This window comes from Vombatus ursinus, unplaced genomic scaffold, assembly GCF_900497805.2.
Source record: "Vombatus ursinus unplaced genomic scaffold, bare-nosed wombat genome assembly UNPS02005459.1, whole genome shotgun sequence".
NCBI classification, from domain to species: domain Eukaryota; kingdom Metazoa; phylum Chordata; class Mammalia; order Diprotodontia; family Vombatidae; genus Vombatus; species Vombatus ursinus.
The window spans coordinates 5,800,616-5,827,366 of record NW_020945237.1 but is presented as its reverse complement, the minus strand read 5'-3'; the positions used below and the strand labels follow the sequence as shown (position 1 = coordinate 5,827,366).

Here is a 26,751-nt window from a genome sequence, read left to right as displayed (position 1 = left end):
ATTCTCATTTATCCAAAATGATTGGGGAATATTGTAAGAAATAATCACTTCCCAGTGTTTGGTGCTAGGTCTTTCCTTAAACACAGTGCTTTCTATGTAGTAAGCATTTATTGTAAGAGTTATATGTGTGCTATTATTGTTCAGTTATTTTCAATCATGTCCTACTCTTCGTGACCCCATTTGATGTTTTCTTGGCAAAGGTACTGGAGTGGTTTGCTGTGTCCTTCTTTATAGACATGTCATACATGCATTACTGATTTCCTTAAAATTAGACTACAATAAAGTACAATGGCATTGGCACAATTTTAAATCTTAGAATCAATCAACAAGCATTTATTAATATCCTGATATTAATTCTATTAATATTAATATCCTACTATGTACTGTGATCAGTGCTGGTAGAACAACTATAAGCAATAAAACAAATCCTACTCATATTTATATGAGAAATTTATAGTGAAAAATATAAGTATGTACAGAATAAATTGGTAGCTATTTGGCACAGTGCATAGAGTGCTGGTCTGGAGTCAGGAAGACCTGAGTTCAAATCCAGCCTCAAACACTTACTAACTGTGTGACCCTGGGCAAGTCACTTAACCCTGTTTGCTTCAGTTTCCTCATCTGTAAAATGTACTAGAGAAGGAAATGGTAAACCATTCCAGTATCTTTGCCAAGATACTTTGTGACCTAAATGGGGCCACAAGGAGTCAGACACAACTGAACACTGAACAGGATAAATATAAAGAGGATAGATCAAAACAGTTAAGTACAAGATAGTTTGAGAAGGAAGGCACTGTTGTTTTAAGGGATTAAGAAGGGCTAGAGCTGACCTCTGTAAGGAAGAAAGGGATTCTGTGAGGCAGAGATGAGGAGGGAGTACATCCCAGGCATGGGGGATGGCCAGTGTCAAGGCATGGATATGGTAGATGGAGTATCATGTGTTAAGAACAGAGAAACGGCAGTTTGTCTGGATCAGAGTGGGAGAGAAAGTAAGGCTCACCTGAGACTGCAGATATGTTGGGGCTTGGTTTGAAGTGCTTAAAAAGAAGAGTAATTTATATTTGGCTTAAAGGCAATTGTCACTGGAGTTTAGAAGAGCAGTGACGTGGTCAGATCGGTGCTTAAGAAGATCGCTTCGGTAGTGGAGGATGGAATGAAATGGGGAAAGATTTGAGGTAGGGAGACGGGTTAGGAAGGGAACTGTCCAAATAATCTAGGTGAAAAGTGATGAGCACCTGAACTAAAATGGTAGCTGGGTGAGTAAAGAGATAAGATGCAAGAGATATTGTGAGAGTAGAAACAGCAAGATTTGGTGACTGATTGAACACAGAGGTCACAAATCTGGGAGGCTGGAGGGATGATGGTGTCTTCAGCAGAAATCAGGAAGATTAGAAGAGGAATTAGTCTTGGAGAAAAGACAATGGTTCAGTTTTAGATGTGTTAAGTATGAGATTTGGGAAAAGGAGGTGAGAATATGAAATGATGTCCTATTAAGGAATTGGGAAGAATAGAAGAAGTTCACATTAAATTGCCCCAATTTTCTCAGTGAAATAAGGGGAGGTAAATTGGAATTATCAATGCAAGGTTCTTAAGTGACTTTTGTCCTTAAACCTAATTTTTACTTTTTGAATTATTGGTGGCAGAAGTCATTGAAGAACCTTGTACAATTGTAATGATAATAATAATGATAGCTTGAATGATGCAGCACATGAACATTTACAGAATGAGTGATAAATGTTAATTCACAAACAGCAGTTTTGATCATACTTTAGATAGCCTTTTAGAGAAAATTCTGGTATTTTGATTATCTCTTTGTTTGATTCTGGATAAATGGGAAGGTTCTTTCACGTGGTATTTTGGAATGCACTGAATTGATTCCCAAAGGTAAGCATTTTGGATGCCTCTGACATTCATCACTTTGCTGGCCCCATTGACAAACAGGAGACAGGGTCATATGAGTGAAAACCAGCTGAGTGACTAGTCTTGCAGCAGTACTGTAAAGGAAAATCGATAGGCCTATTTCATGTTACGAGGACAGATGCTAAGCAAAAAGAGCCGTAGCTTCCTCTCTCAATTCTGTCCTCCACTTCTCCTGTTAATCCTTCCCCACCCTCCATTTTTTAGACCTCAATCTGTAGCTCTGTTTTCCTTTCCCTTTTTCTCCTTTGTTCTCCCTTGACCCTTCCCACTCCCTCTCCATCCTCCCTTCCATCAAAACAATTACATAAAACAAAGCAGAAGATTGGAGAACTCAGTAAATACTTTAAAGGGTTGCCGATAATGCTGTTTGGCCTCCCACCACCTACACTCCCAGGACTTGCTTTTCTATAGCTTATTATCTTCTTTGAGAGCAGAAACCCAGTAGTGTAACTTTATTGTGCAATGCCTAGCTAGCACTGAGCCTTGAAAACTCAGACACTAAGCATTTCTAGACTGGCCTGTTAATGTTGGTGGAGCAAATGAACGAAGGAGTGGGGAAGTCAGACAGAATAATAACCTGAAGGTGTAGCTGCTTGTGATTTCTTAAATGATTGGGATCTGGAGAATAAGTCAATACCTCTGATTAATCATTTTCCTGTCCTTGACAGCGGAATGTTCTATGATGGGAACCACACATATCTTATCGAGCCAGAAGAAAATGACACCTCCCAGGTACGCTTTGCTTCCGTTAGTCCAAGTGGAAGGCAAATGTTTTATTGGTCAAAGGGAATAAGTAATGCCAGCAGCTTTATGCATCTTCCTCCTTGCCCTTACAAAATCTTGATGTTGGATTTTAGGGAGGGGAGAGAAGGCAGGATTTAGGGGAATCTGGCCTGTGAGATTGAATATATTACCAGGAGGGCTTCTGAAGCTACCAGTCTATGAGAGTTTCTGTGAGACTAGACATATTTCCTCTTTGAGGCTTCTTGAGACCTCTTCTTCCTATATCACCCTGTTTTCCCCAGATACCATTCCCCCTCCCCAAAGCTGCTCATATTTAAAGTCTTTTTAAATTATTATTTTTTTAATTAACAAGATTCTATTTTTCTCTTCCTCCCATACCCAAACCCCTGTTTCCACTGGGGGAGGTGGGAAACAAAAACAAAATGCTCTTAACTAACTTGCAGAGTCAAGCAAAACAAAATTCTGCATTGGTCATATCCAAAAAAATGTCTCGTTCTGCACCCCAAGTCTATCACCTCTCCCTCTGTCCAGAGGTAAGTAATGTGGTTTCCTATTAAAATCTAAGGGTAGAAATGGACTGAGACTCTTAGGTCATCCTCTTCTTTTCCTTTGTTGTGACAGAAGATCTCCTCATCTATAATTAGATAAAGATTGAGTTTATATCATTGACTATAGATAAAAACAGGGTCCATTGCCATGATGGAAAGCCAAGAATGTTTCCTTGCATCCTGTAGTATTGTTTAAATGACTTAGGCAAGCAAAATAATTTTGATGAACCCACAAAGATTTTTCCATTCACTCGCAATCTTCTTTCAAAACCACCTTAATAATATACATTTTCCCCATCTGCCAATTGCTCACTACATCATTATTTGGTGCAGTAATGCATCTTTGAGGTGATTTTGCAGATAATTCTTGACCATGATGCTCATTCAGTAGCATCAAATTCTTAATAATCAGTATCATGAATAAATGGATGAAGAAAAAGGAATTCTTTCAAAAGCCACTGATTGTTCTTAGAGGAGAAGAGTGCTGTGTTTTCTGTTTTCACCTCCCTTTGTATGACACTTTGGTTTTAGTACAGTTTTTGCTCGAGACATCGATCATTTCCTTCGGAACAGCAGGGAGCTCTGGCGCAAATATTTCTATGGTTAAGGGGCACTCTTGAAAAGCTAGGTCTTAAAGTGCAGCTATTCAAGGAGGCTTGGTTTAAGGCTGAGAAGAAATCACCTCATCTGCAATGCAGATCTTTTCTTTATCTAGCGGTGTGACTCAGTAGAAATGTGCTGAACGTTTTACCCGAAAGTCAATGGACCAAAACCATCTTCTGCTAGGGCAACTAGATGGCATAGTGGATAGACCACTGGACTTGGAGTCAGGAAAACCTTAGTTCAAATCTAGCCTTAGGCATTTGCTAATGGACAACTCACTTAATTTCTCTTGTCTCAGTTTCCTTGTCTTTTACATGAGGGAATTAGTCTCCATGGCCCCAAAGGTTCTTTCCAGCTCTAAATCCTGTGATCTTATGATTTTCAGTTGGCTCTTCCATACAATCAAATAGATCAACTCATTTGTTTTCAGTGCTGTAGCACCCATGTTATTAGAGTTTGGACTTCCAAGAAACAGGGCCCTAGATGGAGTCAGAGGACCCAGTTGGACTCTCAGCTCTGACACCTAAACCTGTGAGACTTTGGTCAAGTCCTTCATTACTTTGAGGCTCAGATTCTTCATTTGTAAAATGAGTGGGTTGGAGCAGGTGAGACTAGATCACCTCTGAGTTCCCTTCCAATTCTACACTTAAATTCTGTGCTCCTGAGGTTAATCAAAGACTCCTCCCTCTTATGTAATGACTTGCATGTCGATAATGCTTTATGATTCGTAAAATGCTGTCCTCATGCTAACCCTGTAAAGTAGATAGTACCAATATTATTACCTCCAATTTTACAGTTGAGGAAACTGAGGCTCAGAACCATTAAATGAGTTGCCTGTGCCTTCTTAACTCAAAAGTACTTACTTATTATGTCCTTACTTACTTATCAATTCAAGCTGAGATCTGAATCCAGATTTCTCAATTCCAGGTCCACTATGCCACATTTTCCCCAAATAATTAATATTAATAATGATAATCAATAACTTATGTAGCACCTTATAGCTTATTATTTATCTTTGTGGTTATATATAGACAAGACTGTTGGAGTACAGAGAAGAGGATGGATGGTGGCTCATTTCCCTTCAAGGCCAAGACTGGGAATAGAATGAAATCATGATGCTTCTAAATATATCTGGTTTTGTAGCCAATAGAGGGGATTGCCTGAGGCTGTGAGATGGTTTGTTTTCTATGCTTAAACTGTGCTGATTTGTGTTATTTCAGGAGGACTTCCATTTCCACTCAGTTTACAAATCCAAACTGTTTGAATTTCCCTTGGATGACCTGCCATCTGGTATGATTCCCATCTGCTCACTTTTTAAAAAGTTCTTTATTATTTCATTTCAGTGCCTTGGAACTAATCTGCATGGAGAATGTCGTTAGCCCCTAGTTGTTCATGAGAATTTCAGATGCAGAGTCATGCTGAAGTGTGAAGGAAAATACAAATTTCCTTTATGTTTATAATGCATTTGCTGGGGAAGGTGTATCCTGGGCAAACTGAAGGAAATCTCTTTAAATTCGATGCCATGCAAGCTAGCAATAAAGATGCCCAATTAGAGCAAGATTGGTTTATATCAATGGATTATTTATATGTTCACATTTGATAAGTTACAAAATTGTAGTGAACTGGCAAAAATGGTAAATGTTTTTCATCTATGGTTAGAATTCTAAGAATTCTCCCACTCCCTGCTATACCTACGCCTGTTGCACTAATACTTTACACCCAGTTTTCTCTTTCTGGAGGCAAGGGGATTTCTTGGACTTCTGTAGTTTTAAGTTGCCTAGTTTGTAAATGGCTTCTTCCTCCCTTCTACCACCAATTCACCCATGATTAGGCAGTGTGGATCAATGAATGTGCATCCTGGGAGAGGTGTGTGGGGTAGTGGGAAAAGCCGGGGATTTGATTCTGTCACCAATTAGCAATGTGACCTCAAACAAACTAATTAACCTTTCTGGACTTGCTTCTTCACCAGTAAAATGACAGAGTTGGAATATGCTTCCTTACATCTCTCTGATCCAGTGATTTCTTGACCCTGTTACCAGGAGATACTAGAATATATCCTTCACGAAATAGAACAACACTTTTGAAGGAGGTGCAAATGAGAAAAGTCAGCCGGTTAATGAGGGACCTCTATGAATGTACATTTATCATCTTACCACAAAACCCATCATGCTGCTATTTCTGTGTTTTTGTGAAACTTCCCAGAATCCTTCTTATGTGAGGAGAATTAGTAATAACCACGAAACATGAAACAAGAAATAGACACGAAAACAAAGGTGTGATTTAATAAGCATTCCAGGGAGTGATATCTATCCGGTAAAACAGTAATGATGTAGGACTAATGGTCCAAGTAATTAATGACATTCTTCCCTCCTCTGATACTATTGGATTACCGACTTGCTAAAAGATACCCTATAATTCCTCGTTGTCACCCAGGGTTCTTTTAAAGCAGGTAGTCTGTGTGATGACTTAGCAGTCCTGTCATTAGTATTAATGTCTATCAAACAGTTCCTTCTTCAGAAACTTGTCTATGGATGAATTTAATTTTTATGTGCTCCCCTCCCATTCTTCTTTTTCTGTGGCATCCTACTGTTTTCTTCTCATTTATGAATTTGCCTCTCTTAGAACGGCAGAATGCATTAATGGTAGCCCTTCATCTCCTGAGAAGTTTAGAAAGACATATGTCAATTAAGAGAAAAAGAAGTTCGTTTGTGTACATTTCAGTAAATTTTGGTTTAGAAGAAGCACAAAATCTACATTGAAAAGTAAATTTACTGCCCAGACCCAATAAGACCATCAACCCTATTCTACTTCTATATAAGATAATAAGAAAGTTAAGGACATCCACTGTGGCTACGTAGTACCTGAAACACCCACTATGGCCACATAGTAGCTATCTGTACCAATACCTGGAAAAGAATTTCCTTTATCATGTTGCTGACACATGGTCATCTCACCATTGTTTCAAGACTTCCAGGGAGGGGTAACTAAGCATCAGCCATAGTTGCCCATTCTACTTTGGGATATCTCTAATTGTAAGGAAGTTTTTCTAGACCTCAGCCCTAAATTTCCTTCTTTGCTACCACCTGGCCCTTTGACTCCAAATCATTTAAAGGTCTTTTCACTCCACCATAATGCAGTTCATTATCAATGGCGAGGAACCACATGCAAAAATTATCCCAACTGATGACTCACTTCACAAATACAAGATGGGGGAAACACAGCTAGAGAGCAGTGCATCTGAAAAAGACCTGGGGACCTTACTGAATGCAAGCTCATTTTTGCCCCATGATAAGAAATCAAATACATGGTATTTCTTGTAGTCCTAACAAGTTTTCATAAGTAAATAGACAGATTCTTTCACATATTGCCCAACTGGTAAACTTGACCAGGTACATATTTTGGCAAATATACTTAAAAGGAACTTTGCAACTTTAACTTTTTCTTGTTCTGAGAAGAAATCTTCTTATTCTGAGTAGAAATTTCTTTATTCTGAATAGTCACTACTTTCCTTAGTGAATATTTGCCTAGATATTTCAGAATTCTCTTAGTGTTACATAGATTGAGTATTTAGTGTGATTTTTTCCCCCATAAACATAGTACATGAATATATGTTTAGAAAATAAAATTAGCACAGCCAGGGCTGTGGTATGAATTCAGTCAAACATTCAGTTCATCTACATGAGTAGTGGAAATAGTGATAATTGCAGGGCATATATCACATGGTTAGCCCACCAAAGAGTTCCTTCATTCTGCTCATTGAACCATCAAGTTTTTAGAAGGTTAGCAGCCCCATAGGAAAATTTGTAATATTTCATCTATTTCCATACAAATATTTCCCTATTTATAGGTAAGGTCCATAGTGTAGTTTATATATATATACATGTAATCTCTGTGTAACTCTGCCCTGAGAATTGTCATGGCGCCTGTGGATCTTAGGTTCTAAAGAGATTAGGATTAGTAAGTATTATGTTATTGGCAAAATGAGAGCTTGTTTGTTTTTCTAAATCCAGAAATATAATTTCTCTACCAGAAACAGATAGGCTAAATGAGCTACAGTTTGTGGTTTCAGAGTATGGAGAGAGTAAGTGATTTATGTGTGGTCACATTGCCCACATACGTCAGAAATGTGACTTGAGCCCAGATCTTTCTGACTCCAAGGTGGACCCTGTTCCCTATTGACTATATCATGCTGACTTGTGCAATGCTACAGTACCCCTTCATCAACTCTTGATTATTTGTGAGTTTTTGGTGTGGTTACAAGTTATTCAGGTTCATTTTCTTCTCATGCTCTCAGTTTCCTCTATCCATTTCACTACTCGTTAAGATAAACGGTGGTTGATGTCAAAGATTAAAATCACATTTTTTGGATAGTAGTATCTGATGAAGAGGTGATGGTTGTTGGTGGGGTGAGCCAAAAATATTGGGGGTAAAATAAAGATCTTATGAGAAATTGTTATAGATTTTCTTTATGGGCTCCAAGCCTATGACTATTGTGGGACTGTCAACATCTGGTTCTGCTTTTTTTAACTGTTGTTGGTGAGAGGTCTGGAATTGAAGTCAGAGGACCTCGTACCTCTCACACTATCTTTGTGATCTTGGGCAGATAACTTAATCTCTCTAGATATCAGTTCCTCATCTATGAAATGAGGGGCTCTCACTAGATAGCCTCTAAAGGCAGACCTTTTGAGTTCTAAATCTATCGTCTTACAAATGGGTTTGTTACCATCAGATGCATGATTGTTGTAGAATTACTAAGTGTGGGAAGAACTAAAAACAGTGGATCAATATGGAAGAAGTTTTGGCACACCTGTTACGGTTGGTAAAATATTATTTGTTTTACTGTATTTCAGAATTTCAACAAATGAACATCACTTCTCCAAAGTTCATTGTGAAACCAAGACTAAAAAGGAGTAAAAGGCAGGTAGGCATGTGCCAATACATATAATTACTTTGGCAACTGCTGATTTTGTGAACTCAAACCAAGTCTCTATGAGATGAGTGAGTACTTGTTGGTCAATGTGTTTAACAATGGTAAACAAAGATACTACCATGAGAATGCTTGAACAATACTATTCAGTAGTAATTGTGATGGTGGCAATGGGGTGATGATGAAGGAGAAGGAGAAGGAGAAGAAATCACAGAATTATGGGATTTTAGGAATTATAAGGGACTTTAGTGGCCATCTCATCCAACCCTACCCCAAAAGGAATCTAGACTGCAACGTATCAGAGAAGTGGTCATCCAGAGACCTAAGAACCTCTGAGGAAGAGGAATCCCAAGATGATTTCTGCAAGATTGTGAATCATGCAGTTGGCAGGTCCGACTGAAGAATCCACGGTCTGACTCTAAATCCTGGGGTCTCATTTGTAGAGCGTGACTTCAAAGTCTGACCTCCTTCTCCCCCAAAAAGTTGGGAGATGAGAATTAGGAGTTGAGATTAGTGATATCACTGCAACACTCTCTACTGCAGTGATGATTATGATTCTCACTCAAAAACAAGTAATAATAGGATTTTTTTATTCTATCACCTTGGAACTCTGCTCTGGTCTACATAATGAGGTCTGTCCAGCTGGTATTTATATCTCTGTTGCACCTTGACCTTGAGAATGCACATTGGGACCCCAGGTTACTATTATCTCATTAGGCCTTATTGCTGTGCGGTAAAGAAAGCCAGAATTTAAACCTAGTGAATAAAATCTTATATTTAATGGTCTTTGGAGGGAAGTAGAATTGGGGAAATACATTCCCAATTAGACTAAGCAAGTTAGAGAGAAAAATTGAAATGAATCAAGATAATAATAGCAGCTGACATTTATATGTTTTGAGGTTGCCAAAGCCAACATATATTTCATTTGATCCTCATGACAGAACAATGAGGTATAGATAGTATCATCCTCGTTGTGTATATAAGGAGATTGTGGTTCGGAGAAATTAGCAAACTTGGTGATCACATAGCTAGTGAGAACCAAAAGGTGGAATTCCTGTTTCTTTAGACTCTGAGTTCAACACTCTTTCCACTATACCATACTTCTTTTCCGAGATAGAGGCAAAATTGCCGTCATGAAATTTTAAAGTTGGAAGGAAGCTGGATCATCTGATCCAGCCTCTTCATTTTTACACATGAGAACACTGAGTCCTCAAAAGGTAAGGCTTGTCCAAATCACCCAGCCAGCCACTCGCAAAGCTTGGCCTAAAACTTAGGTTGCTGATTCAGAGGAAGAAATGGCTCATTTTCTTGAGTTCATAAGATCATAAATTAATAGCTGGAAAGTGTCTTATATATCAGGACATCCAATCTCTTCTTTTTGCCGAAGAGGACCTGAGTTGCTGAGGCATTACAAAGGTAATTGGGCATACCTCCTGATATTATTAAAAATAAAATAACTAAAATTTACAGGGACAGCCTACTTTATTAACTTGTCATGTCCCAACCCTACATCCCATAAAACATAATTAGAAAGAAGCTTTGCATACGCTTTCTACAAAACAAAATTTTCGAGGAGTTCTACCTGACTGTATTTAGTGTTACTCTTTTGTTTTCAATCCTAGAAGTACTGTCAGCATTTCTCTATTAATTTTAAATCATTATTTCTTCTAATATTTACCTATACAACCTGAACCGGCTTTAATTTTATTATTGATACTGAGAGGAGAGGAGTAATTGTGAAAATTAATGAGTTCATGTACATTAAGCCTGTTGAGTTTTCCAGGTGGAAGAATACATGAATTAATATTATTATTTTATTCGCATACATCAATGATTACTGTGTTCATTCTCTTGACGTTATGGGGTATATACACAATCTTTGGCTCTAAGTAGAAGAAAAACATATAAAAAAGACCTCCCCCCCCCAAAAAAAACCAAACAAACCACATTATCATTTCCTGTTTGTTTCTCCCATCTTGATGTTGTTCTATAGGTAATTTTTCTAAGGCTTATTTAGAAAGCTGGGTTAAAAAAATATTATCTTGGCATTTGAGACCCTCTGCAGCATGGTGCCATCTTGTTTTCTTTCCTGTATACTACTGTTCTCTTTAGAACATAATGTCCTTGTAGACAGAGACTGTCTTTGTATCCCTTAGTGCTTGACGTGCTAGGTACTTAATAAATGCTTGTTAATGGATTGATAGTACCCTGTGTACCAGCTAAGCTGCACTACTAATCATTCCCTGGACTGTACTTTCCTGCCTCTGCTCATACTGTTCTTTAGGCCTGACCTTCCCTCTTTGATCCTCATCCTCCACCCAGTGAATTCCCAGCCATACTTAAAAGCCTAACTCTGATGCCACGCCCTGCAAGAGGATTTGCCTCTATCCTGTCCCTTACTGCAGCTGATATCAGCACATCTCAGACCTCACCTAGCAGTATGGTTATTCTTCTCTAGCGCACTTAGTATCTTCTTGTTATCTCTCAGTTATTTTCAATCATGTCCGACTCCTCATGAACCTATTTTGGGTTTTCTCTGCAAAGCTTCTGGAGTGGTTTGCCGTTTCCTTCTCAAGCTCACTTTACAGATGAGGAAACTGAGGCAAACAGGGTTAAGTGACTTGCCCAGTGTCACACAGCTAGTAAGTGTCTGAGGCCAGATTTGAACTGCTTAAGATGAGTCTTCCTGATTCCGGGCTGGGCACTCTGTGCACTATGGCGTCACCTAGCTGCCCCACTTAGCATCTGTCACATGGTATTAGAATGATTTTTGTGTGTACATCATACCCCCTAATTAGATTGTAATCTTTGTCTCCATCTCCCATCCCTCCCCAGATTCAATGTGCTGCACATGGTAGGTATTTAATAAATGTTTGTTGTTGTTTTTTAATATTTCTGCAGCTTCGTCGGCATCCACGCAATGTAGAAGAGGAGACAAAATATGTTGAACTGATGATAGTGAATGATCACCTAATGGTAGGACTTATACTTCATTTGAAACTTATGCATGCTCTCGGGTAAGGATGGTGAAAATCCTGTGGAGGCTAGAAGTGAAGCCTTGCATGTTACAACTAAAGAGGGTGCATAAGATGGTCAATGTGTATTCCTATATTATCTAGCAGTAATAGGCAGTTCAACTGTGTTCACTAGCCACATTAAATATAACATGATGGTTATAACCATGATCATGGTATGTGATGTCATGGATATAATAGAAATAGGACTGAATTTGAAGTCAGAAGACCTTGGTTTCAATCCTATTTCTGCCACTCATTGTGACCTTGGTCAAATCATTTCAGCTTGATATAAATGAGAGGGTAAACTCATTGATCCTAAAGATTCCTTCCACACCTAAATCCTAAAGCTCATTTCAGATAGGCTTGAGTAGAATTAGTGTTGATGTGTACATTTCCTTTAAAACTAGATTAAAAAATAGTTTTGTTGCTGTTCAGTCATGCCTGACTCTGTGACCCCATTTGGGGTCTTCTTGGCAAAGATACTGGTTTACCATTTCCTTTTCCCAATCATTTTACAGATGAAGAAACTGAGGTAAACAGGGTTAAGTGACTTGCCCAGGGTCACATAGCTAGTAAGTGCTGGAGGCCAGATTTGAACTCAGAAAGAGGAGTCTTCCTGACTGTAGGCCCAGTACTCTATCCACTGTGCCACCTCGCTGCCCTAAATAAAATAAGACTTCAATATTTAAATGTATCTTCAACCTCATAGTTTCACATGAAATAAAATAATACTTTAATATTTAAATAGATCTTTAATCTTATAGTTTCACATACTCCCTCCATCAGGGCAATTTGCAAACCCATCCTTGTCTTTTGGTTTTGTGCAATTCTTGTCCATCCTTTTTTCCCCAAAAATTCCCCACGGCATATCTACTAAACATATTGGAGACATTTTGTAGGTAGAATTTAGGATGTCAATGTAGGTAGAATTTAGGATGCCCATCTGTTGTTGGTTTTTCTTGCTATATGACTGGACTATCTCCCTTCATGCAGTTATCATATTCTTCGTTGAAAATATCCCTTGTATCACTTTCTGCCAAGAGGTTGTCGTAGGAAGTATGTTTTCTATTTTTTCCCACACGTGTCTTTCCATTATTCTTCAGGTCATGTATGACTTTGATTCTTTGGAGAATGTTGTATTCCAATATTCACAATCATGCATCATCACAATGCAACATTTGTGTTACAAAGATGAGTTTTGTGGCAGCCTAACATTGTTGAATATATTGATTGCATTTCCTCTTACTTGTTCTGGGCCCAGTTTATTGTCAACAAGCAGGATGTGTCATAGATAGATAGACAGATAAATAGATAGATAGATAGATAGGTAGATAGATAGATAGATAGATGGATGGATTATAGATAGTGATATACTAACTCAATGGATTGGCTATTCAACTTTGTGTCGTAGTCTGGACAATAGGCATTTTTCATATATTTCATTTTGTCCTGTGTGGACTGTTGGACCAATTTCTTTTGAGTAATCATCGATCTCATTGAGGAGGTCTCATAATGTTTTGGGGCTGGGTGCAATCAGCATAATACCGTGTGCAAATAGGAGTATTTGGAAGACCTCACCATCTATAGGGGATACCACTTCCATCTGTATCTTGTACAAGATAATCTCCTTGACAGTGGTGAATATATATCTTTGTGGAGCATACACATCCCTGTTTTACACCTTTCTTGATATTAATAAACAGTGGGATATTGAATAGGATTATTGTTCTGTTGGTTCTTATCAAGGGACCTTATGTAAACTTAGTATCTGCATGAGAGATTCATTGTTGGAGGAGAAACTTTGATATTTTATCTTTCTCTGTTGAGTCGAATGTAATTTTTGCCATCCAGTAAATGCCATAGCATCTTGTATTCTCTGAACCTTCTGGGTATTCACATGACTATAAGGTGTGATTTGCTGTAGCAGAACTGTTGGTGAAAGCCTGCCCCATTTTTTTTTCTCATATATGTGTATAGCTCATTGTCATAGAGTTATAAAGATGACCAAGTAGAAATATGGGTCAGTGGTTACTGATGTCTTTTTGATCATCTTTTTAGGAAACAAGTATTATACACAATTTCCCCCATTTTTTGGTATCTCTCCTTCCCTGACATATCTTGGAATATGACCCTTTAACATTTTGAAGCACCCAGCATTGATTCTTCAGTATGTTCTTGATCTGATCTGCCTTCTCTTTCTGACAGTCTTGAGTACCACTTAAACTTCCTCATATAGCACATTAAGAATTAAGAGCTACTTGAGGTCTTCCTCTAGGTCAGTGGTTCTTAACCTGGGGTCCATCTCTGGACAGATTTCAGGGCATCCATGAACTTGATTGTGAATGAATTACAGCTTTATTTTCACTAACCCCTTACTGAAATTCAGCATATCCTTCATTTATTTTAAACATTACTCTGAGGTGTCATGGGTTTCATTAGAATGCCAAAGGGATGTAAAACAAAAAGTTAAGAGTATTTATATGTTTTGTGGGGGACTGATCCATCCTCTTTTCTGATTGTATATTTCCTTGAAGATATCCCTTATGCCATTTCTTATGTATAAATCATCATAGGAAATTATTTGAAGGCTTTTTGTTCCTACCATGTATCCTTCCATTTGGGCAGCTAGGTGGCATAGTGGATAAAGCCCTGGGTCTGGAGTCAGGAAGACTCATTTTCCTGATTTTCAAATCTGGCTTCAGACCTTTTCTAGCTGAGTGATCCCGGGCAAGTGACTAACCCTGTTTGCCTTAGTTCTTCATATGTAAAATGAGCTAGAGAAGGAAATAGCAAGCCACTCTAGTATCTTTACCAAAAAAAAAAGCCAAACCCAAATGAGGTTACAAAGAGTCAGACATGGCTAAAACAACTGAAGAACAATAAAGACATCTCTCCATTGCCCAGTGGGCCAAATATGGTGACTCAATTTTCAACAATAATGAAAAAAACATGGAATTGTTGACACGTCTGGTCCACATTCTATCTGTTTCCTTGCTGCTATTTTGGTCATTGGATGCATATGCTGTTTGAATCATTGCTCCATTCGGTCTCATCAAGTTTTCTGTAGATTTCTCTCCTTTCATTGCTATGCACTGGTTTGTGAAGTGATATTGCTTATGGTTTTACACCACCCTTCTCAATAGTGTTCTACAACTGATTTTATATTCTAAACTGATGTCACCCTTGGCTGCCATCATGCTGTAATGGCATTAAATGTTTGCTGGCTAAGGGGATTTGGAGACTCTTTTGGCCTCTTCACTTGGCAGCTGTTGCTATTGTTTAAGGCAAGCTTTTGTAGGAATTAGCAATGAATTCTATAAGTATCTTTGCCTTCTTCCATTCCTATGATTTGGCCTTGATGGCTCATTTAAATGGGTACAGTTGAACTTGTTGCTGTAGTATATAGTACCTTCTTCTCACCTTTATTCTTTTTTTTTCCTAATCTGATATTGACTTTAACTTTTATTCTGACTGTATTCAGATAACTGTTTGTGAAATGACTGCCACATCAGTAACCAATCATTTCCCATGTGTTAAAATATAGTCTGTTTTATTGTGAGTGTGTATGTGTGTGTGTGTGTGTGTGTGTGTGTGTGTGTGTGTGTGTGTGTATGTGTGTTGATATTTGGTGCTTACCATATCCAGCACCTTCAGACTTTCTTCTGGAAGTAAGTATTTATAACATATACCCAAGAGACTTCTGAGTATTTACAAGAATTTAGCCTCTATTAGTTCTCAAACCTGAGTCCTATTTTCCAAAATGCTTTTCACTATCTTCCCATGTCCATCTTCACATTGAAGTCTCTTAGTATATAGCATATGTTTGCCTGGTTTGAAAGATCTTATTAAATTCTTCAAAATATTTCTTTGCTTCTTCTGCAACAGCTGTTGGTGCTTAATCTGCAATTATCTTTATGGTGGTCTTTTTATTATGATCTTACTTCTCCCAGGAGAACCTGTGAGCCATCTTTCCATTGAGCTGCGATTTCCTTTTGTCTTCTGGTTTTATGATGAGAATATCTATATTGACACCACTCGGTTCTTCCGGTATTATGTCAATTCGTTATTCACTATACACAGATTTCATATTTAGAATAACAACAGCTAAGTTAATGTTTATAGATGGTCTGAAGTTATAGCACCCCTTCCTATCCTTCTACTACTGTGTGCAGAAAAGTAAAGGGACACACTAGATTGAAGGCTAATTTGCTTAATTCTCAAGAAATGTTCAACAATGTCCACATTTCTGAATGTTCTCTCTCTCTCTCTGTCTCTCTCTTTCTTCACACACACACACACACACACACACACACACACACACATACACACACAACTGATAACCACCTCCATCAGTCTCTTTTCCACACTGATTGGAGAGCTAGAGGGTGGAGTATTAAATTCCTCCCAATGCCTTTCTTTAGAGAAGGTAAAAACTGGACTTTTGGTCTCACTCTGTTCTGCTTCTGCAGTTCTGCCTGCTTTCAATTCCATGTACCTCATGGTGTCCCGTTCCTTCTCTTTCTTGTTTCTTTTTGTGTGTTCTCTTCCCATTAGATTATAAGTTCCTTGAGGGCAGGGACTGCCTTTCTTTTTATTAATTGTATCCCCAGCACTTAATATAGTGCCTGGTGCATAGTAGGCATTTAATAAATGTTTATTGGATTGGAGATACATATATGTATATTCATATATGTACATCTTGTTCTAATCTCTCTTTCCTGCCCCAAGTGTTTGCATGTGCATGCACACACACACACACACACACACACACACACACACTTTAGAATGTAAGTTGTCTGAGAGCAGGGACTGTTTTACTTTTACCTTTATATCTGCAGGGATTAGCACAGTATTGGTATAGGGAGTACCCAGATGAGGAAACTCTGCCAATGTAGGTTGGCATCTTCTTAGCGTTTTGTAGTCTTAGAAGGTTGCCTAGGAAACCGAGAGGTTGAGTGACTTGCCTATCTGTGTCAGAGCCAGGACCTTCTGGCTTTGATTCTACTCTCATCCCATGATCCCACACTGTTTCTTGTAGATTTGGTAAGAATTTTGTTTTATTTATTTTTTTTTTGTCTGGACCTGTGATTTCACTGATATGACAAACTCCTGTTGTGGAAACTACTTCCATCACTGCAGATCAGCAATCCATCTGTAATTTATGTTATATGTAATAATATGTCATTTATATTATACGTAATTTATATAATTAGAGAAGTGCCTGGAACCCTGAGAGTTTAAATAATTGGTCCAGGGTTACATGGCTAGGATACATCAGAGGCCGAGCTTGGCCATATCTTCTTCACTCCAAAGATAGCCCTTTATCCACTACATAATACCACTCCTGATTTTGATATTGTAATTATAAAAGGCAATTTAACTTTTGGCTGCTTTAAAAAATACTTTAAAAAAAATCAGAGAGTGGCAGATTGTTTCCTGAGATTACTAGGAAATGTTTCTGGGATTTTTCAGACCAGCCTTCTGTCCCAGTCATAGCCATTTATCAGTTATAGGACCTTAGAAGTACAAGGATGGAGATCATCGCATACCATCCTCTTTTTATAGATGAGGAAACTAAGGTAAAATGATTCATGCAATGCCCCACAGTCACAAGAGTAGACTCCCAGTCTCTTGAAATGTAGACCTAGGGCCCACTTTCTGTGAGCCCATGGTATCTCTGTTCTGTTGGGGGAAAAAATGTCTTTCAGAAATCTAGTTTAACTTTAAAATTTGTATTAATACCATAATTTCTAATCATATTCATGTTTTCTGACTTTCCCTTAGAGATGCTGATTTACTGTTGCTTGACTTCAAAAACTCTTCACTTATTTTCTTTCATTTTCAGTTTAAAAAACATCGACTCTCGGTGATGCATACAAATACCTATGCTAAATCTGTGGTGAACATGGCAGATTTAGTAAGTATAAATCCAGTTAAATGCCATTCTCAATAAGTTCTAAGTCATACTTGCTAATGATGCAAATAATACATCTTGTCCTTTAATATTGTAACTGATGTGGTTGATGAAGATTTCAAATGAAGTCATGTGCTTCTCTGAAGTTTCTGGTAACCTCTTAATAGGGTTTCTAAACCCGAATCTGTGGCTGGGAGGATGGTCAAAAGGAGATCAAACTTGATGAGTTTATGTCTGTAATACCTTCTGTAGATTCCACCCAGAATAAAGACAAGGGTTGATTCCCTCCCCAAAGGGCCACCCCAAACAGAGGAACGCAGAGATAGAGCCAGGTTCCTTTCGTGTGAGAATGAACACAAGACAGGGGCTGTTACCTAGACCCTGGGTTCTTATGTTCTCAGCTACAATGGCTTACCTCTAAGGTTCACATACCCATGGTTTCTCCAAAGCTCTTTAACAGCCATCATTGGGTATAAATGATTTACCCTGGGATTCTTCATTGTTCTAGTATTCTTCAGGGAAGCTTTAGACTGTCCTATACTCTGTCTAAGATGCCAAGCAAAGGGACACAAATTGGTTCCCTTATTAACAATGTCAGATGGTGTCATAACAAAATCCTTAACTATTGTTCCCTGGTGTGTGATTAGTCATTGTGTTACTTAGGAGAAATATATGGAAATTAGGGAAAAGATACAGCCCAACCCCATCATTTTTCCCTTCAAAATCAGCAGAGAATCCTTTCCTACAGTCCTTTCTTTCACCCCTCTCTCCACTCCATCCATTTAAAACTCAAGAGGTTTCCTACCTCTAAAGGGCTTCCTCTAGACATTTTCATGTGTCCTTTGATATTACAACTTGTGTGTTCATTTCATTAATATACTAGATCTATAAGGAACAACTTAAGACAAGGATAGTGTTGGTTGCCATGGAAACCTGGGCAGCTGACAACAAGTTCACCATATCTGAAAAACCGCTGACAACCCTACGTGAGTTCATGAAATATCGGAAGGATTTTATCAAAGAGAAAAGCGATGCCGTCCACCTTTTCTCGTATGTCATTTCACATCATGTTTTACTGCTTTCTTTTTGCTGTTCTCTTTTGAATCCATTACTGTTTGTGATTGAGGTGTATCTTTGCCCCCCTCCCCAATTAGATAATTAAGAATAATTATGCCAAAGCTATTTCAGTAACTTGGAGATTGGGAGATTTAAATGCATAAATTCTATTGTTTTTCATGTAAATTGAAGAGTCTTAATTTCAAGGTATTTTTAATGGATAAACAGACTTTCATTTTTATGTATGCTTGTGTTTGTATACCAAATGACTATTACAATTCCTAGTGCATAGTAGGATGTTAATAAATGTTTGTTGAATGATCCATTAACATCTACTTACTTTCATTTTTCCAGTGTCCACATAGCTAGGATTTCATGAGAGTGGGTTCTCTGTGATATAACATCACACTTCTACCAAACATCTTCTCTCACTAAAAAAAGTATGGCCTAGAGTACCTCCCATGAATCTTTTAGGCAACACAGGCTAGTGTTTTTCCTAAGCATGCCTACCTTCTGGTACTTCTTCTGAAACTTCCTACCTAATAATACAGCATTGGCAGGTCCATTTTGTATTTTTATTAATTTTCTGAAACTATTTTTTTTCGATAGTGAAACATCAACTTTTTTCAGATCTATGATAATTAGGAGTTGCCATAGAATTTATTCTCTTAATTATTCATTTGTTTATGTATTTATTCATCCATCTGTCTATTAATTAATTAGTTTGTTTATTTATTCATTTTTTTGAGACTGGGTCTCACTATTTCACCCAAATCGGAAGTGCAATCATCTGTCATGGACAGACCCCACTACTGATTGTGATAGAAGCTTTGACTTATTTTGTTTCAGACTTGGGCTGCCTGCCATGCTCCCAGGGGCACCATATTGGTGCCAAACTTTCTGAGAATACACGATCAGCTTTAGCCCTGCTGCAGCTCAGAACTCCTAAACTCGAGCCATCCGCTAGTCTCTGCCTAGGATTATCAGTGTGCATCACTATGCCTGGCATTGTAGAATTTTTTCTAAAATCACCCAAAAGGAATTCCGTGGGGGAAGTGGGGGAGAGAATTCTAGAAAGTGTTCTTCTATTGAAGATGTTCGTCTTACTGGGCCCACTAGTGAATGATTTGTTATTTTATGTCTGCATGCATAAAGATCCTTATCTCTCACAGGCTGATGCAGCGTAGAAATGGTGACTTGCCATGAGTGAATAAATGTAGTAAATTAACACTTTGAGGTGCTGTGAAACTGTGGACAGTAAGCAATTTTTTGTTTGTTTGTTTCCTTTTCTAAAAGGGGAAGTCGATTTGAGAGTAGCCGGAGTGGGGCAGCTTATATTGGTGGGATTTGCTCGTTGCTGAAAGGAGGAGGAGTGAATGAAGTAGGTGTGCACATCTGGGTAATAGAAGGTGGTACCGAGGCCAAAAAGCTTCCCACCATTTACAACACAATTACCGAATAATTCGTCCATAACTTTCAGATAATTGAGTTACTTGTGTTCATTGTTTATTAGTATAGAACATGTAAAGGGGGAGAACGTAGTGGATAGAAAGCTGGTTCAAATTCTACCCCTGACAGTTATATGCTGTTTGACCCTGGGTAAGTGACTTAACTTCTCTGAAACTTCAAACAACTCTCTAAGACTGATTCATAAAGTTACAGATGCCATTTGTCCTGGCACTCCACTGTGGAAATCATAGAACTTTGATGTATAGAGCACATCATCACTTCAAGGACTGGAAGACAGAATGGAGAAACATTATGGAAAACAATTTCTGTTTGCATTGTCCTAACTCTATGTGACAATAGTTACTACGAAAAATATATTCTACTTAATAATAACCAACATTTATATAGTACTTTAAATGCTTTATAAATAAAATTTTCTTTGATCCTCACGACTCTGGCATATAGTAATATAATATAATATGTTACATTATGTTATAATGTAATACTAATATGGTAATATTAACCTTCTATTATCATATCATATAATAGCATAATAATAATAAAATGCTATTATTATGCCCATTTTACAGATGAGGAAACTGATACAGACAAAGGTTGGATGACTTGGGTCCCACAGTTAACAAATGTCTGTGAAAAAATTTGAACTGAAGTATTCTTGATTCCAAGTCCAATGCTCTATCCATTGAGTCACTCAGATGCCTACTTTTATAAATTATGTAAGAAGTGAGTAGGAGAAAAAAAGGACATGAAACTTAAGCTCTACCTGCATTCAATAAAGCCTTGTTTATTCCTCAGAAATTCTTCAGAAAATTGAATCATTCTCTGGTTGTCATTACTAACTACCAGATTTGGAATTCATTGACCCCCAGAGAATTTGGACAGTTCTGAAGGAAAGCTTGACCACTGACTTTTCATCAGTATTCTCCAAAGGCAATTTCTCTGGGTACCATAAGACTGAAATAGGTGGGCTAAGAGAATATCTTCTAGAACTTCTAGAACCATTGGGAGGTCAAGTATAAATTATATATTCATGATACTCCCCAAATTTGAAGAATGTTTTTTCTATTGACCAAGAACGAATTCTAGTGTTCCTTTCAATTTCAGGCTTCTTTATGTTGCATTTGCATCTAGAGGCAATTGGTTTTTTTGGGGGGAGAAGGAGGAAATATTTTGAATCTGAAAGTTTCCCAAGTGAGAACAGATTAACAAAGGACTCAAGGAAGATTTTCTCTACTTACTTCTACCTGATAGCAGCCCACTGTGTTTTTATAGAAAAGTCACAATTTTTAGCTACAGACAGGTGTCATTTGACTTCAGTTTTAAATTAAGGTACCAACCCCAATAGATCAAAGCAAGATCAAACAAGTAACTTCTTACTGCTTCCTTCAGCACAGTGCCTGGCACATAGTTGGTGCATAATAAATGCTCATTAAATTGAATTCTCTCTGAATGCCCAATATTTTAGGCCAACTGAATGTGTTGAGCCTATGCTGAAGTAAATTTCTGAAATTTGCTCAAGCTTGATCATGTTCTGAGAACTTTTTTCTGGTCTTGTTTGATAAGAATGATGTTTTCCCACATTTTGTTATTTGTTTGCTTTTTTTCTAGTTTGGGAAAACGGATTTAATGGCAGTCACTCTTGCGCAATCATTAGCACATAATCTTGGTATTTTCTCAGACAAAAGAAAATTAGTAAGCGGTAAGTTTTAGAAATTTTATCTATCAGTATATATTAGTATCAGTAAAGCATATATCAGTAACACTTTACACATAACTTTGTTTGGAAGAAAGTTTTGTAAGTTGTAATTTGAGAATGGATACTGGAATTCAGATGCCCACCTGAAAGCATTAGACTTTGCAAAGTAAGTAGCCAGGGGAGGTCATGGTCTTTGGTAAATAGGAGTAATTAATATTGATGATGGTGAAATAAAATGAAAAGTAAAATAAAATAAAGTTTAAAATAAAATAGAATTTTGTAAAATAAAAATACATATCTGCTATACTGATAAGTTCACAGAAGCAATGTGAAATTGTAGATAGAGAGCTAGCCTTGAAGTCAAAAAGAACTGAATTTAAATTCTGTCTTTGATACATATTGACTGTGACCTTGGGCAAATCACTTAACCTCTAAGTGACTAGGCAACTCTCTCTGACTATAAGTTTCAGGGAAGGTGCCAACTTGCATTGGTAAAGGGAGTTTTCTCATCTGGGAGGTCTCTTTAACTAATGAAATCATACATCTAGTCCCTATTCTTAATTGCTACCGAAAATTCATAGTAGAGGTGAATGGGGGTAACTTTAAAGGTAAACTAAGATCAGGCTGCTCATTTTTCCAAAAACTGAATGGACAGTCCTAGCTATGAGGTGCCAAGGAATGGGGTATATATAATACTTTTTTTTATAATGAGTTTATATTTGTAAAGCTATTTAACATGAAACTATCTGCAGACTAGGAATCATTAGGTACTTGATTCAAAACTTAATGCATTCCTTGCTTATTTTAAAATAAATTATTATTGTTCATGGGCCCAGTAAAATTTGCTTAATCAATAGCTGCCAGGAAGTCAGATCTATCTATTCACTTGTAATTGAATTTTGTCCATGAATAGTCAGTTTTACAGGTAGCCATAGCACAATTTACCTACATCAATATTTAGGAGGTGTCTTTTCTGCCTTGGCCCAAAGGATGCTCTCCCTCATCCCCACTCCCCACTCCCATGCATAATTCTAATAGCATCACATTGTTGTGAAACTGGTCCCTCTAGAAGTATTTTGATTTTATTTAACATTTTGTTGGGAATTTAAAATCTCTAGAAGAAAAAAAAAGTTTCAGTAGAACATTTTGAATGAATATTTGCTTTGGTCAGGGTAAAGTGAATACTGAGAAAAAGATGGAATCATAAAAAATTCCAGAGCACAGTATTTTAGTTAACCGATGTGTAGGGTGTTGGAAATGGGGGAGCATGTTTGAGAAGAGGGAATCACTATATGTTGTTTACAAGTTAGAAATGTCAGAAAAAAATAATAACAGACAGTACTTTTGAAAAGATACTTTGAGGAATGAGAATAAGCCAGAGATCTGTTTTTAAAATAGAAAGTCCTATAATGTATCTGCTTGAGATATATTTTTATGTTTTTCTTAGGTGAGTGTAAGTGTGAGGACACATGGTCTGGATGCATAATGGGAGACACGGGGTAAGTGATTTCATTTTTTGTACTTTCACATATAAGTGATAAGAAAACAATGCAATATTACTTGCATAGGTGTGCTTTACTACTCAGAATTGTGATACTTGATAACCAGAATTAGGATAACTCCAGACAGGAAGCCTTACCATAGGTATTTATGGGAAATTGGAGTATCATCTCTATGAAGATGACTCAGAGATCTGAATTCCAACTCTAGGCGCTTTTCTGAGCTTAGGTGCCATATGACCAAAATTTTTATTTTAAACCAAATATCCCAGAGACATCTCCAACTCAACACATCTTTTCTTCCAAACCTACCCCTCTATCAAACTCCTCTATTTCTGCTGAGGGCATCACTGTGCTTCCTGTCACCCAGATTTGTAACCTCTGACTCCTCCTTGGCTCTCCCTTTCATTCCTCCATCATATCTAGTCAATTACCTAATGTTGCCATTTCTACCTCTGTGACGTTCTTCTAATGATCCATCTCCCCTTTACTCACTCTGCCATCAATAGTGAAGGCTCTCATCACCTCTTGCCTTGGCTAGAGCAATTGCCTCCCACTTTGTTTCCCTGACTCATGCTGCTCCCTACTCCAATCCACGTCCCCCACAATGTTATTTTCTTTAAATCCACATCTAACCATATCACTTATTTCTTCAAGCAACTCTGGTATCTATCCCTTTTCTCCAGTATAAAATGTAAATTTTTTTTTTAAAACCCTTTGCAGCCTGACTCCAGGCTATTTTTCCAGCCTCATTATACATCATTCTCCTTCCTACACTCAGCAGTCCCTTCATCCTGGCCTTCTTTCTGCTCCTCACAAAAGGTCCTCTATCTCCCATCTCAGTACCTTTGCACTGACTGTTCTTCATGCCTAGGATGCCGTCCTTTCTTATCTCTGCCTCAAGGATTCCCTCCCTTCCTTCAAGATGCTCTTCAAAACACCTTCTATATGAAGCCTTTCCTAATGCTCCCAGCTTCTAGACCTTTCCCCAATAACTTTATTTTTAATTTCTTTTTATTTCTTTTGCATTTATCCTGCATATATTGATTTTTTATATATATTTCTATATGGACATGTTATCCTCCTACTAGGATAACTAACACAAAATTTAATTCGAATCCAGAAAAGTTTAATGATAACCCGCCATGTGTGGGAACACTGTACTAGGAATTCTAGGGGGTAGAAATAAGTAGAGTACTTAGTCTCTGCTCTTATGCCTCTTACAGCCTATTTAGAGAAACAGAGAAGGAAGAAAGGAAAGAAGAAAGAAAGGAAAGAATGAAGGAAGGAAGGAAGCAAAGAAAAAAAGGAGAGAAGGAAACGAGCATTTGTCAAACTCTGTACCAAGCACAGTGCTACCTAAGCACTGTACAAATACAGTATTATCTCATTTTGTCCTTACAACAATCCTAGGAGATAGGTGCTGTTATTATTCATGTTTTATAGAAAAGGAAGTTGAGGCAGGCAGAAGTTAAGTGACTTGTCCAAAGTCACACAGCTAGTAAGTGCCTGAGACTGAATTTGAACTCAAGTCTTCCTAACTCCTTGGGCAGGTAGGTGGTGCAATGGAGAGAGTGCAAGCCCTGGAATCACTCACCCAGACACTTACTAGCTGTGTGATCCTGTTTGCCTCAGTTTCCTCATTTGTAAAATGAGCTGGAGAAGGAAATGGCAAACCCTTCCAGTATCTCTGCCAAGAAAACCCCAAACGGGGTTTTGAAGAGTCGGACAAAATTTATGCTCTTCAGCATAACTAACTAATTAACTAAATAACAACAATTTCCTAACTCCAGGCCCAGCTTTCTATCCACCATTGCCAAGGATAGAAGAAAAGGCAAAAAAAGCGATGTCAAAGATAACAATTAGTGGCCACAGGTTAGTTTACGGTCGATTGACAAATGATTAATAGACACAGAAAGATCAATAAAGTGTGTAGGGATTTGAGAGACTTCTAATCTTCTAATTCAATCTCAGAAGTCTGTATTAAATGCCTACCCTGAGCACAGCACTGTCCTAGGCACTGGCAGAGGTTACAAAGACTAAACAAATAATACTTCCTGATCTCAAGGAGTTTGCTTTCTCCTGGGGGTAGGGATGGGAGGGTGGGAAGGAGCAGGGCTGAAAAGGATACACCACATAGATAGGTAGATAGATAGATTAGAGAGATACATAAGGGAGGAGCGCATTTCGGATATGAGGACACCTTCCCTGCAAAGGGATGGAGATGAAAGATGGAATGCCTTGGTTTTTAAAAGGTAAACGTGGTGCACCCACACTGTAAGAATATAAGAGAATCTAGAAATAAAGCAATGTAGAGGGATGAGAATCAGTCCTAGTGTTTTGATTGCAAGTATCTATCAAATGACATGGAGGTAACATTAAAGTTTTCAGGAGAGATTACTCTGCCGTAAATGAGCTTCCTTCTCCTCCCGGTAGGGGTGCATGTGAGGTGAAACACATTCGGTTTTCATTTAAACCATTAAGAAACCTTAAGCTACATCTTTCATGCAAAAATAACCCATATGGCTTGAATAAATGCATTGTGGATGAGTGGAAGTTGTCCTTTTCTTTCACTTTTAAGAGGAATGTACAATATAATTATAAGTACCAGCAAGGGAGAACAAAAGTACCCAACTACTGATTTTTTTGTTTCTTTCCAGCTATTACCTCCCGAAAAAGTTCTCTCAGTGCAATGTCGATGAGTATCACGACTTCTTAAATAATGGAGGTGGTGCCTGCCTCTTCAATAAACCATCCAAGGTAGTAAAACGAGTTCCCATTTATTTTCCATTCTTCTGCTGGGGTGGGGAGCCTGCAGCCTCAAGGTCACATGTTGCCTTCTAGGTCCTGGGGTGCGGCCTTTTGACGGAGTCCAAGTTTTACAGAACAATTTTTTTTTTTAGGCAGTTGGGGTTAAGTGACTTGCCTAGGGCCACACAGCTAGTAAGTGTCAAGTGTTTAGTTTGATTTGACTTCAGGGCCGGTACTCTATCCACTGTGCCAACTAGCTGCCCCAACAAATCTTTTTATTAAGGAGATTTGTTCTGTGAAGTTTGGATTCATTCAAAGGACCTCACTTGAGGACGTAGAGGGCCCTTGAGGCTGCAGGTTCCCCACTCCTGTTCTCTGGCTTCAGAAACATACATTCAAAGACATTTTATCTACAGAGATAAAGGATTTCTGGTTGAGTCAATGATCCTCATTGCCTAGACAAGGCGAGACACCGGTATCATCCTTTCTTGACCTGTCCATGAGCTGGACCTAGAAGGATGGAAAGAGGGAATTAGAACCTGGGAAAGATTCACAAATGTAAGGGGATAGGGCAAAGACCCTTTGGATTTGACTGGATGTGACTGC

The 26,751-nt window shown here is 38.0% G+C and overlaps 1 protein-coding gene across 7 annotated transcripts in view; it reads left to right on the top strand.

Annotated features, from left to right (window-relative positions):
* The window catches only part of ADAM22 (ADAM metallopeptidase domain 22), a 259,774-nt gene that overhangs the window by 162,018 nt on the left and 71,005 nt on the right, over positions 1 to 26,751 (top strand). For all 7 annotated transcript variants that reach the window (XM_027847939.1, XM_027847941.1, XM_027847938.1 and 4 more), the window contains exons 6-15: positions 2,589 to 2,652; positions 5,036 to 5,105; positions 8,666 to 8,736; positions 11,644 to 11,718; positions 17,605 to 17,676; positions 18,557 to 18,723; positions 20,026 to 20,110; positions 21,808 to 21,898; positions 23,343 to 23,394; positions 26,055 to 26,154. In XM_027847939.1, coding sequence (XP_027703740.1) covers positions 2,589 to 2,652; positions 5,036 to 5,105; positions 8,666 to 8,736; positions 11,644 to 11,718; positions 17,605 to 17,676; positions 18,557 to 18,723; positions 20,026 to 20,110; positions 21,808 to 21,898; positions 23,343 to 23,394; positions 26,055 to 26,154 — 847 coding nt within the window. The remainder of the gene's footprint in view (positions 1 to 2,588; positions 2,653 to 5,035; positions 5,106 to 8,665; positions 8,737 to 11,643; positions 11,719 to 17,604; positions 17,677 to 18,556; positions 18,724 to 20,025; positions 20,111 to 21,807; positions 21,899 to 23,342; positions 23,395 to 26,054; positions 26,155 to 26,751) is intronic.